The 13,638-nt window shown below is 48.8% G+C and overlaps 1 protein-coding gene across 8 annotated transcripts in view; it reads right to left on the reverse strand.

The window, feature by feature from the left end:
- A2ML1 (alpha-2-macroglobulin like 1) overlaps window positions 1–13,638 on the reverse strand; it is a 54,678-nt gene that overhangs the window by 13,441 nt on the left and 27,599 nt on the right. For 7 of the 8 annotated variants that reach the window (XM_019482289.2, XM_006270606.3, XM_019482284.1 and 4 more), the window contains 11 exons: window positions 12,893–13,075; window positions 11,908–11,971; window positions 11,623–11,731; window positions 10,930–11,158; window positions 10,395–10,521; window positions 5,748–5,869; window positions 4,943–4,994; window positions 4,388–4,471; window positions 2,838–3,014; window positions 2,427–2,508; window positions 2,136–2,292 (listed from right to left, as the gene is read on the reverse strand). In XM_019482289.2, the coding sequence (XP_019337834.1) occupies window positions 2,136–2,292; window positions 2,427–2,508; window positions 2,838–3,014; window positions 4,388–4,471; window positions 4,943–4,994; window positions 5,748–5,869; window positions 10,395–10,521; window positions 10,930–11,158; window positions 11,623–11,731; window positions 11,908–11,971; window positions 12,893–13,075 (1,386 nt within the window). The remainder of the gene's footprint in view (window positions 1–2,135; window positions 2,293–2,426; window positions 2,509–2,837; window positions 3,015–4,387; window positions 4,472–4,942; window positions 4,995–5,747; window positions 5,870–10,394; window positions 10,522–10,929; window positions 11,159–11,622; window positions 11,732–11,907; window positions 11,972–12,892; window positions 13,076–13,638) is intronic. The other variant, XM_059726763.1, reaches the window with a different exon arrangement.

Raw genomic sequence — 13,638 nt, forward strand, 5'->3', positions numbered from 1 at the left:
ACGTACAAGGGCATTCCCCCTCTCTGGGGGGGCTCACCGCGCCCACACTGGGCTATTCAATAACGTACAAGGGCGTTCCCCCTCTCTCTGGGGCTCGCCGCGCCCACACTGGGCTACTCAATAATACACAAGGGCATTCCCCCTCTCTGGGGGGCTCGCCACGCCCCCACTGGGCTACTCAATAAAATACAATGGCGTTCCCCCTCTCTGGGGCTCGCCGCGCCCACACTGGGCTCCTCAGTAATACCGCCCCTTTCCTGGGGCCGGGGGCTATGTTCCCCCCCACGCAATCCGGGGTCTCGGTCCCCATCCGCAACCTACGGGTTGCGCCTGCGACCCACTGGCCGCGCTCCTCGCCGCCAGCTGCTCAGGCAGTGGCGTGCGAGCTGCGCCTTCGGGGTCTATGTTTCCCCACACGCAATCCGGGGTCTAGGTCCCCGTCTGCAACCTACGGGTTGCGTCCACGACCCACTGGCCGCGCTCCTCGCCGCCAGCTGCTCATACACTGGCGTGCGAGCTGCGCCTTCCCTGGCGCTATGATAATAATGCGCCCTCCTGGCGCTAGGGCACCCCACACTCTCTGGGGTCCCTGTGATTGAGGCCTCCTCCAACCCCTACAGCCTCACCCAAGCCTCCGGGTGTAATAATACAAACGCAAAGCAAAACCACAAGCCCCTAGGCTGTAACACAAATGCAAGCCGCCTGGCCGTAACTCCTCATCATAGCTCAAGCCTCCAGGGCTATCCTGAGCTGTACTTGCAACTTAGGTTCCTTCCCATATCTCGGCCGAGGGAGCTCCTGCCTCTCTGGCTGTTGGCAGAGAACTGCCAGCCTGGCCTCAGCCCTGAGCTTTATAAGGGCCAGGCCCTGCCCCCTACAGGCAGCTGGCTCCGCTTGGTTGCTCCGGCAACCCACAGCTGTGCTCACTTGGTTCTGCCAGGGCTCTCTCCCTGGCAGTTTCTCCTCTCTTAGGAGCAGGCACTAAGGTGCCCTGCGACAGTCGTCAATGTGACGAAGTGATCAGTGAAGCTAACTGCACTTTATCATGCATTAGCAAGTGCAGAATGAACAGGTCCAGGGAGGTGATACTTCCCCTCTATGCGGCATTGGACAGACCGCATTTGGAGTGTTGCATCCAGTTTCGGGCACCGCACTTCAAGAGGGATGTGGACAACCTCAAGAGGGTTCAGAGGAGGGCCACCTGTACAGTTAGTGGCTTGCAGGCAAAGCCCTACAAGGAGAGATTGAAGGACCTGGATCTCTTCAGCCTCCGCAAGAGAAAGCTAAGAGGTGACCTTGTGGCTGCCTACAAATTCATCAGGGGGCAGATGCTCTGTTTACCAGGGCACCCCTTGAAGTAACTAGGAACAATGGCCACTAACTGATGGAGAGCAGATTTAGGTTAGACAATAGGAAGAACTTCTTTACAGTGAGGTTTGCCAGAATCTGGAACGGGATTCCAAGGGAGATGGTGCTCTCCCCTACATTGGGGGTCTTTAAGAGAAGGCTAGACATGTACCTGGCTAGACATGTACGTGGCTGGGTTCATCTAACCCCACTGTTCTTTCCTGCCCAGGACAGGGGGTCGGACTCGATGATCCACTGATGTCCCTTCCGACCCAAACACCTATGAATCTATGAAACAATGGGTCGCCCCTGCCTTCTAATATGGAGATGTCTCACCATGAGATCACACAGACCCTTCTCCATGCCCTACAAGGGGGAACAGGGTAGGATCAGTGCTTCAAACAACAAAGGGAAGAAGGTTTGTGCAGAGAGAGAGTTCACTAGGGAGTGTGAGATGGAACGGCCTTTTCTCCTATCATGTAATGAGGGGAACACCTAGGTATTTCAGTGGGGAGGAGGAGAGGGGGAAGGTATGATAAGGGGGTCTTGGTTTCTTATCGTCATTTCCCTGGGCTCGAATAAAAAGGGATGAACTGGATGAACCCCACTACATCCCTCCATCAGACTCTGAAAAGAAGAGAGTGAGGGAAAAGTCTTGTCATGCTGTGCCATGTCAAAGTGAAAGGTAGGTTGCCCATCAAGGCCTAAGAAAAGGTTACTGGGCCCCTACCCTAGGGCCAATGGCATGCCCCAAGGAAGGAATTACTGGACAGTGGCTAGGACAGTACCTTCATTGCTGTGTTGAAGAGCTTTCCCATGCTGGAGTAGCAGCCACTGGTCTGCTGGTGCCCAGCCATCCACTGCAGAGCCTGCTGGATGATCTTATCATCTATGAAGATGTGCTGCTGGGCTTGGATGAAGCACTTGGCCACAAAAGCCGTCAGCCTGAGGCAGAGGAGGAGAGATAGAGTGCAGGGAAGCAGACAGGGTCATGGGTAGAGAAGGGGTGGCTGAGACAGCTTCAGGACTGGGGTCTGGGGTGGAAATTCATTACTACATCAATAAGACCACATACTTACCATGTGCTGCTTTCTCCATGGTTCTCTCCAAAGGCACTGTAGGAGCCATCCTTATGTTTGTACTGAAGCTGCCTTTGGTACCCTGGGCAGGAGAAACATCAAAGGTGGAGACATCTCTGAATCCGTGAACATGCCCCAGCAAAATCAGAACCAGAGGGAGATTTAAAGGAAGACCCAGGAAATGTTCAGCAACTGCCTGAGCTTACACAGCAGCAATCCTGCCTCAAGGCTCCATCTCAGACCCAAGTAACTCAGAACCAGCTGTAAGGCATGAGTTCACACTAAGTCCCCCGCCCCAGCTCCCACCCACAGTCTGAGCACACTTTCTGGGCACTGTGGCTCAGGCTGACAGTGAAGAGGAGCCTGGGATGGGATGGGGAGAGCTGAGGAAGGGAAAGGCATTAGACTGACCTGTTTGCAAGAAACCCACAGCTCTTGCCTTCAGCTCTTTGCTCAGCTGCCCTGTTTTCTCCAGGTACTGCAGCACATAGACGATGGGGGCAAAGAGCACCATGTTCTGCTCTCCACAGCCATGGGGCATCTGCACCAGCTGGTCCAGGTTCTCCAGCACTGTGCCCATGATGTCACCTGGACAGACAGACACATGGCCACAGACAAAGGTGACCTCATGGACAACCACATGTCTGTGTCTCATGAAATAATTTTCACTTGCATGAGGGTGCCCCACACATCACACCGCTGCTCAACTCACAACACGGCATACACCCACTGACAACAACCTGCCCTCACAGCCCACTGCCTGCAGCTACAGACCATTTCTGCCTCTCCTGCCCCACCACTGCCAACCCTTCTCTCTCCTTCCCTGCCCTCTCCAGTCCTTCAGGCTGATTATACCCATCAGTCTCTACCCCCTCCACCCTACCAACATAACCCATCTCACAGGCCCCCTCCCACAAGTAGACCATAGAGCTGTGTGAGTCACTGATTTTTTTATTCCAAGGCTGCACTAACATTTTTTTAAAATGGATTCAATCTGAACCAAAATGAATTTTATTTCATTTCTCCACTGAAACAAAAAGCTTTCATTTCAGTTCAGGAAAATCATTTCATTTGACCCCAAACCAAAACATCTTTTCCATTTCAAACATCTGCAACAAGAGCAAAGCGAGGGGCATAGAGAACTATCTCTAGGCCCCTTTCACAGAGCCCAACAGAGGCCAAAAGGGATAGTAGGTATAGCATACCACAGCTCTATGGAGGGAGCAAGGAAATGGGAGACCTGCTTTTAATTCTCTCCACTGCTTGAGGGGACTTAAGCTCACCTCTCCCCTACTTAGGGGAGCATCCTGACCACCGTGACATAGAGACATTCTCTCTCTCTCTCAGTGAATATCTACGTACTTTTGTAAAGAGAAATACAAGAAACAGGAAAGACGGAAGCAACCACCTCAGAACAGCTCAGTTCCGGGGGTCCAGGCACTGTCCTGGGAAGTGTGAGATGTAGGCTTAAGTCCTCCAAGGCAAAGAATTGAATTGAGCCTGGGTCCTTCGCATCCTAGGTGAGTGCCCATAAGAAAATGACACTAGCAGTGCAAGACCATGCACCTGTGTGAAGGGGACCCACCATAACCAATGTATTTGCTGAAAGGGGATGCCCCCTCCTACTTTTTTGAATCTAGCCCTGAAAAAAAAATATTCAGTGAATTCATTCCAAATGGTTTCAACCCAACCAAACCCATTTTTTCTAGTAAAAAAAAAATGCTAACAACCCTCTCCATCCTCGATACACATGCATAACCCTCTCATAGCCACCTCTACCCTACTCCACAACTATACGTACCTCCCTATATAGAAGCCCTCACCACATCTATATAGTCCTTCAAGAACATGCTCCCCTTCCCTGGCACCTCCACCCCCTCATGAACACACATGATAGGGCTATGGCATCCATCTGCACCCTTGCCACTTCCAGATAAACCATGGCCTGACAGCTTCTTTACCGAGCAGAGACACTTGGGCTCTGGCTGAATCTGGCACCACGTTCTCAGGTACTTGCAGGGACACTGAGTCTGAGGTAGAATTGCCTGCCAGTGAAATGCAGAAAGAAGAGTGAACCAATGTGGGAGGGAATTGCAAGAGATCCCACAACAGCTAGAAACACTGTGAGATGCTCCCAGCAGGGACGGGGCTCTGGGACTGGGAGACATGGCAGCATGCAGACAAATAAACTGCACCAGCAGGGATGGAGGGAAGGAGAAGGGGCAGTCCTCATGGTTGTACCCTAACCCCCTCCCAGAGGAGCACAGGATGCAGCTCTGGCTCTTCTCCTCCTTCTGTCAGCAATGCCCAGGGAGCACTTTCCCTGGAGAGTACAGTCCAGTGAGGCAATCCTACTTGCCATTTGTCCCCTGGCAGAGCAAATGATCTTTGGCTCAGTGTCTTCCACCTGGTGAGCTCTCCCCTAAAATGTGAGCATGCAGATGGCTTTCTCTCCCCAGTCCAGAAGTATGTGGCCACTGTGTCCCACTTGCTGTGGTCCAGTGTGACCCACCTACCTTCTGGGCAGAGCAAGGAGCTGTGAGACTTCTCCACAAGGATGCCCTCTGGCTTGGGGAAGAAACACAGAGAAACAGGTTAAAGTCACCATAAAAAACAACCCACATCCAGTCTTCAAATTTGGGGGACTGTGTGACTAGGTTGCATGAGCAGAGGCATCCAGTCACAGAGCAGGGAGGCAACACTGTTCACCTCCAGTGAGGCCAGGGTTGAAATTCCCGCATTCAGATCTGCACACCTTGGGCAAAATGCCAAGTCATTTTACTCTCCAGCCCTGGCAAAAAAACCATGACTAGTGGGTGTTAGATGTCAAAGGAGGGGGAAGACATGCCCATGTTTTAGCATAATAGCCTAGTGGTCAGGACACCCTCCAAGAACAAAGACAACTTGGACTCTAGGTACCCATTGCCTAGAAGCAGTTTGAACCTACATAATTCACTGACTTTCTAACACAACATGCTGAGCACCAGGCTTCTGCTTAGGTAATGAGGGCATATTACCTAATAGCGAGGACTCTGTTACGCTATGGAAGACTCTCCCCAAGTAGACATGGTAGAATTCCCAGCACTTGAGACAATGGAAACTAAAGCTAGGCAAAGTCTGGGAGAATGGGCTATAGGGGACCATCCTGCACAGGCCCCGCGGGGATGGAACAGAGGTGTGCAGAGGTGACTCCTCCAAGCTCTAGGCATCCTTGATGCTTGGAACAGCAGTTAACTGGGACAGCTGATAGCAGCATTGAAACTAATAGTGGGGTATCTGCTTGTGCTTTCTCTCCACAGTTCTCTGGAATGGCAGGCTTACCCGGATAAGGACATGTTTGATCAAAGTATCCTTCCAGCCCTCACTTGGCACCAGCACCTTTTCACTGCCACACAGCTCTTTGCTATCCAACACCTCTGCAGTGATGGTGAAGTTTACCTCACCTGGTATTGAAAGGGAAAAAAAAACAAACAAGCTCTTCAGAGCTTCTGCTAGCACAATGCAGCCCACCAGGCCATTCTATCTGGCCTGTGGAGCCCCTAAAAAATTTAGAAAATTAATATTTATCTGCCCCTGGCTGCCTGTCATGCAGCCCTCAATGGCTTGCCAAAACTCAGTAAGTGGCTCTCCGTCTGAACAGCACCCCTGTGCTAGCAGCTGGCCCCTTCTTGGTAGAATGTATCAGTGCAAGGAAAAGTGATAGTGCTGGGAAAAAGGGTTGGACTAGATCAGTGGTTCTCAACCTTTTTTGCACCAGGACCCTTTGTAAATATTTATGGCCAGTCCCCACCCAGTAAATAGTTAAAGTAGAAAACAGCCCCCTGGTCCTGCTGGTGCTCCTCATTCCCAACCCACAGCCCCCCACTCTCCAGCCTTGCTGGTGCCCCTCACTCCAGACCTGCTTCCCCCTGTCCCCAGGCCCCATCCCCCCCAACTTGTGGGGCAGGGGGTGGGTGTGTGGGGTGGGTGTGTGGGGGGCGGCACATGCCCCCTCAGATTTGTGTGCCCACAGCAGGCATGGGGCTGCAGCCTGACCAGACCTACATTGGCAGAAGTCGCCCCGGTACAACCTGGCATGAGAGGACAGAGTGGGGTGGTGATATTCTTTGCTGCCACCACTACCACCAGGGGACTCCTGCACCAGCCGTACCACCAGCAACACAAGCAGTAATAGACTGGGGGGGAGCCACGCTGCCTTCACCCTCAGCTTCTCCCACCACCAGCCACTCGCATGCTGGGCTGCAGCTCTACCCAGCCGCCATGCCCTAGCCACCGCAGCTCCCCAGTGATGGGGTAAACGGCACCTGTGCTGCCGCTACCCCACCTCCCCTCAGGGGTAGAGCCGCAGCTTAAGGGAAACTGTGGTGGCATTGGCCAGGCCATGGCAACAGGGTAGAGCCATGGCCTAGCGCACAAGTGGCTGGTGGAAAAAAGAGGTGAGGGCAGTGAAGCCCCTCTCCCACCCATTACTCCTTGTGCTGCTTGGCATGGCTGGTGCGGGGGTCCCAGTGGTGGTGGCAACAACAATGAGTCTCACCACCCTGCTCCCCCCTCCCATGCTGGGTCCCACCTGCTGGACTGCAGAGGTGTCTCCTGCCTGTGCTGGTCCAGCCAGGTTGCAGCCTCATGCCTACAGTGGATGCACAAATCTGGGGAGGTACGTTCCCCCCGCACCATGCCCCTCAGATGCGTTGCCTGTGCTCCTCCCCCCACCCCATAGACTTACCTGCAAGAGCTGATCTCGACACTGCCTAGCTACCACATGCATGTGTGTGTACACATATGCACATAGTGCCCCCTGTCTGATCACTCTCCTCCCACTCCCCCTAGCCCCAAGCATCCCCTTGCAGGCTGGAACTCTGCCACCCTGTGAAGGGAAATGAATGCCTTCCCGTGTTTTTCTTCTTTAAAGGAGAATCCATTTTTAAAGTTTGTTTGCAAACCTTTCGTATATTCTTGCAACCCACTTTTGGATCGCAACCCACAGATTAAGAAACTCCTGGCTGGATGATCTCTTGAGGCCCCTTTTCTAGGATTCTATGATCCTGTAGAAACCCAAAGTACAGGACCATAGCACTGCAGAGATACAAAGCTGGAAGAGACATCAAGAGGTCATCTAATCCAACCCCCTACTCAAGGAAGGATCATCTCTGACAAAAATCATCCCAGACAAGTGTCTGTTTAACCAGCTCTTGAAAACTTCCAAGGATGGAGATTGCTCAGCCTTTCCTGGTAGTTCGTTGCAATGATTAACCAACCTCACAGTGAGAAAAATCTTCCTAACACCCAACATCAATCTCCCTGGTTACAGTTTAAGACCAATTTCTCCTTATCCTGTCCCTAGTGATTGTCTATCACCATCCTCTTTTACAACCACCCTTCAGGTATTTGAAGACTGTTCTCAATCCCTGTCTCCCAGTCTTCTCATTTTCAGCCCTAAAAACCCCAGTTCTGATTTCCTCCCCACCTCCACACTATTGGCTTTTTTGGCAACAAGGAAACACTCTTGACTCTTTTTCATATTATGGTCTACCATAACCCCCAGGTCCTTTTCTGCAGTTCTGTAGCCTAGCCAGTCATTCTCCAATTTGTATTTGTGCCTGTGATTGTTCCATTCTAATTATAGGACTTTCTACTTGCTCTTATTGAATTTTATTTTATTAATTTCAAATAGTTTTTTAAGAACATAAGCAGTGCCATAATGGGTCAGATGATCTGTCCCAGCATCCTATCTTTGACAGTGGCAGTAGCAGAAGCTTTAGAGGGAAAGCATATGAACAGGATATATATGCAGTGATTCCCCACTGTTATACCTTCCCTGGTATCTACCGTTATTAGTTTAGGGGTGTCATAGGATACATCCCTGACAGTTCTGTACAATAGCTATAAATGGACCTATTCTTCATGAATTTGTCTAAATCCTTTTTGAACCTGATTATACCATCTTCCTCCACAACTTCCTGTGCCAACAAGCTCTAAAAGTTAACTATGTACTGCCTAAAACAAGACTTTCTCTTATTTGCTTTAAACCTATCTCCTGAGTTTCAGTGGGTACCCCTTAATTCTTCTATTCTGAGACCCAGTGAATAACAATTCCTTATTCACTTTATCTATACCCTTCATAATGTTATAGACCTCTAGCATAACCCCCACCTCAGTCTTCTCCTTTCCAAACAGAAGAGTCCTAGACTTTTTTGTTCATCTAAGTTTGCTTTGACCTGCCAGAGTTTGTACACTTTCCTGTTTTCTTCATTTAAATTCTGCTTGTATTGGCCTGCTTGATGCCCTTTTTTGATTTACTGTGCATACTTTTCCTGAGCCTTTATTTGGGTGTTTTTAAACAGCTTTGAGGCTACCTGCTGGCCTTACACATTTTTGACTGCCCCTTTTAGCTTCTTTCAAATTTCCTCATATTTGTGTAATTTCCTTTCCAAAAGTTGTATATGGGAGTGGTGGATTTATATGGCTTACTCCTCTGTCCTGGAATGCTGAATTTGATTATATTATGATCACTTCTACAGAGCGGGACACCTATAGATAGCCAGTAATGGATCCAGGAATGGGGCAAGAAACGTGCAGCCCCTGTTACTTTGGCTGTGCCATGCACGTGTAGTGAGCTCTGAGCTCACTGCCTGATCAATGTGGGCTCCTGATGGAGTTTTATGGGAGCAATGAACTTTCAGTGCAACAGCTGATTAGGACAAGAGCTGATTGGAGCTCCTGCTTTCATGTGGCCTTACAGCCCAGGGGATGAGTTGCTACTGCTATTCGCCCCTTCCTTGCCTCCCACTTCCTGCTGAGCTCAGCGGTAAAGGAAAGGAGGGGTAGCAGTGCTCACCCCCTGGGCTCCTGAGCCATGTGAAAGCTAGACTCAACACCAAGAGCTCACGCGTGGCGTAGCCAAAAAGGGGTACAACCTCACCACTTCACCCTTCTGAATCTGCCCCTGCAGAAGCCTCTTAAACTAGGTCCTGTGTGTGAATCAGGATTAGAGCTAAAATTGTTTTTTCTTCTTGTGGGTTCCAAGACAAGTTGTTCTAAAACAGGCTTGTCCAACATACGGCCTGCGGGCCGCCATGTGGCCCACCAAGTCGTTTTCTGAGGCCTGAGGTGCTGCAACGGAAAACGAAAATAAACACTGTTTACTTTCATTCCCACCCCTTGTCCCTCCCCCAGCCTGATCTGGCCCCACATTCAAAAAGGTTGGACACCCCTGTTCTAAAAAGTAGACGTATTATTTCTGCATCTTGCCCTAATGAGGTATTTACCAAGTCTGTGTGAGGCTAGCCGAAGTCTCCCATTATTGTTGCCTGTCCTGGTTTTAGGATTCCTCTAATTTCTCTTAGCTTGTATAATCAACTGCACCCTCATGATCAGGTGGCCGGTAATATAATCCTAGTATCCCGTTCCTTTTATTCAAGCATGGAATTTCTAGTCACAGAGTTGCTATAGCATTTTTCCTTTCAGATAAGATTTTTATGCTGTTACTATCTATACCAGTGATTTTCAAACTTTGTTTTGGCTGTGTGCCCCTTTACCTGACAAATGTTGCTGCTCCTACCCCCAATACTGACATGTCTCTGTTGACACTAATGTCAATGTGCAGCAATGCAATCCTTCCCAGCTTCCTGCTATGATGCAATAAGGGAAATGTTTTCTCATGTCACAAGGCTCAAAGCAATCTGCACCTCTGTATTTCATGTGTAGTTTTGCCCAAGGAGCCAGGCACACCATGGGAATGAGTGTAAGGGTTCACAACAGACTGATGTACAAGGTATGGCAATGGAGTAAAGAGTGGGAGGCAGGACAAGTAGACTACTGATCTGATTGAGTGAGTGGAATAAACCAGACACTTGACCTAATTGAAGTAGCCATATAGGATACTGGATTGGCTGGAGCAATTGTTTGAGCTGGCCCACCAACACATTTGCTCCCTTGTTCTCCCCTTATTTCCTTGAGTCCTCTTACCCAGTTTGGTAGCTATCACATTCCAAGAGTAGGTTTTTGCTTCATCAGTGCATAGGCAGCTAGTGTATTTGCAGCCTTTGCATGGCTCCACCTCGTATTCCTCAGTCTCGTCCAGGATCACTTGAATCTGTGCAAAAGAGCAAGGAAGGGGGTAAGCAAACACTGTGAAACTGTGAAGCACAACTAGGGTAGGACATGGAGAAAAGGGCAAAGGGTTACCCATTTGGCTTCTCTGATGGGGAAGTTCAGCAGCAGAGATAATCTTTTGGATCTGCAGCCAAAGATTCCCAGGGGCCCAGATATGCTCATGCATGCACCAGCCCACAGACGTGTATGTACACACTTGCACACAGTGACTCTACAGATTTCTGAGGCAGAAAAAGCTTGCTCTGACTGCCCTAGGTTTAGCTCCTGTTGCCTGAGGGAAGTATGAGGACAAGATTCCTCAAGACAGACTCCTGATTCAGTGCATGTGGGTGGAGAGCCAGGCACAACCCCACTGGACTTGGCTGACCAGAGTTGGAACATGCCTCACCCTCATGCAGTGTTTCAGGTAGTTGAAGACAGTGGCTGTCAGCATAAATGACTCCCCACGGATCACAGAGTAAGGCAGGGCCAGGTCCACGAAGATTGGCTTGAAGGCAACCAGCCCCACTGTAGGTGACATCCCAAAGCCACTGCTCTCTGACACGCAGAACATGCTGGCCTTCCACTCTGTGATGGTGTCAGGGATGTTGAACAGGACCAGAGCCTCCTCTGCCTCACTGCAGAGAAATCAGATCCCCATGTTTGGCAGGAAGAAGAGGTTCTCAAGGAGGGAAAAATAATCCACTGATGATAAATGCTAACACTTGGGTTATCTCTAGCACCTTACGGCCACCGATCTCAAAGGCCTTCTTGGCATTAGGACTAACCTCTCAGGAGGCAGAGTAACATCATGGTCTCTACCTTGCAGACAGACAGACAGACAGGTTAGGGAGGGTAATTGCACAAGTTCATATAGTAACTCGGTGTCAGTCACAAAATCAACACAGGTGCCTTCCCCCATGCCCAAGATCCTGTTGCCCTTCCTCCAGCCCTGCCAACCTGTGCTCTAGAACATTAACACTCCAGACCCCGAAGCCTGTGCAGTTTGATTCACAGCAGCATTTCCAAGCACTGCCTTCAGATCAAGCCCTCCATCATCTCCCAATTCCCCTGCTCTTCCTGGGATCTGATCCAAAATTACTTGATGAAATAGAGGTCCCAGATCCAGGTCTCAGGGAAATACTGCCGGACTTGGGAGTCACTGGATCCCAATTCCTCTCCTCCCAGAAGAGGAAAAGCCTGGGGTATTCCTGGAAAACAGATAAGACCAGTCAATTGGCTGCTTTCTCACAGACAGTCTCTGAGATGTACAGGACAACAGACACAAGGCAAGGAGGGAAGAGGGACAAAGCAGATGATCCCCACAGACATGACCATCAAGTAGATTAAGGGAGCAAAACAATCAGAGAGACTGGGAACCCCTTACCATTAACTGAACAATCCAGAGGTTTCTTTATTTTGCCATTGGACAGAATTTTCAAACCTGTGTCCTGCATTAAATTAGAGAATGGATGGAAATGAAACACTGGTAAGGAAGGGCTTTATATATGTTAATATGTACCATTTGTTCCATTGCCTTGTCTTGTCTTTGCATTTCTGCTTATCTTGGGTTCCCATCTCCCCTTCTCTGCCTTCTCCCCTGCCTAGGAATCCACAACAAGGACATTTACTGCATGATCCATGATCTATCTGATCATACTGTTTGCCCTTGCATGGGACAGTGCATCCCATGCTGCAGCAGAGTCTCTAGTGGACAGTGGGATCAGTCAAGACATGCAGCAGTGCCTGGTGCTAGCAGAGCTGAGGTCACATTGCAGAGGTTATAAGGCACTTATCCCCAAGGGTCTAGCTGTAAATCTGATGCCTAACTAAGAGCAGCTGAAGCTGAATACTTGAAAATCTAGCTCTGAGTTCAGAGAGACTGAAAAGAAAAAACAGACATCAACAGTGTTCCTTCTGATGACAAAAATCTCATCTTTTTTTCGCCATTGGACAACTAACAGCTCACCATACATTGATTCCATCTGCTTCTGCCAAGTGACTTCTGGGTTCAAGTGCAACCTTTAGAGTCAATCCATTAAATTCAACAGAGTTGAACTCCAGGGATTAATGTGATGCAGGCACCTCAGACCAACAGAGTCTAGTTTGCTAGCAATGAAAGAATTAACTTCACTCTCTTCTGATTCGTAAACATAGTAAAATTGTAAAGTAATTGAGAGATGGATGGAAGGGAGGGGGAAATTTTAAAAGGGACCCTATTCACAGGAGCACAGCACTTCAGGTCATATTACTGTCGCAACAGCATGGTTCTGGTAATGGTATAACCTCACTAAGGCCTGTCTCACAATGGAGGGGTTACGTGTCTTCTTTCCAAACTAAGAAAAACTGCTGTAGGGTATATGGAAAGTTACCTTGAGAAAGCTGAAGAAGTCAGCCCCCTGGTCAAACCATAAAATGGAACGTCTTTGACGGTCCAGGGGCACAGGTTCTAGGTCAGGTATAGGAAATGGCCTCACTCCTGGTATATAACAGTCAATATCCTCATCAACTTCATAGGGATAACCTCCATTTGGGAAAGAGAACATGCCATACACCTGAAGAATCACAAATAGACCTAGGAAACCAAAGCACTGATACCAAGGACAAAACACTTGCTCCTCACCCTTCACTCCAGATTTTAATCCCAGACACCCAGCGTTCTCCCATCACTGCTGAGACCAAGATGGATACAAATAGATCTAAATGCTGGTTTTATGCATTATTAATGAATCCCAGTTTCCAAGCAGAACTTGGACACAACTTAGGAGTAAAATAATATTAGCCATCTAGTAAAAACAAAACAAAATAAAGTCTTATTCCTCATTTCTTGCACAATTAAAATAGAAAAAGAAAAAATCTGAATAGATGTGTTATGCTAAATAACTGCTTAAATAAATCTGCAAGGATGAGCTGCATCTTTCTGGTTAGCAAAAAAGAAATGCCAAATTTAATATAAAGTCTCTATCAATACATTTAAATGGGTACCAAACTACCTTTAAGAAAATAAGTGAGAACAAATGAAAAATTAAAACAAATTATTGAAATCAAAGTTTCCTGTTTGCTGACTTAAATCATGAGTAAAAAGTGTGATTTAAATCACTTTAAATTTAGCTTCAAG

Source organism: Alligator mississippiensis, chromosome 4 (assembly GCF_030867095.1).
Source record: "Alligator mississippiensis isolate rAllMis1 chromosome 4, rAllMis1, whole genome shotgun sequence".
NCBI lineage: Eukaryota > Metazoa > Chordata > Crocodylia > Alligatoridae > Alligator > Alligator mississippiensis.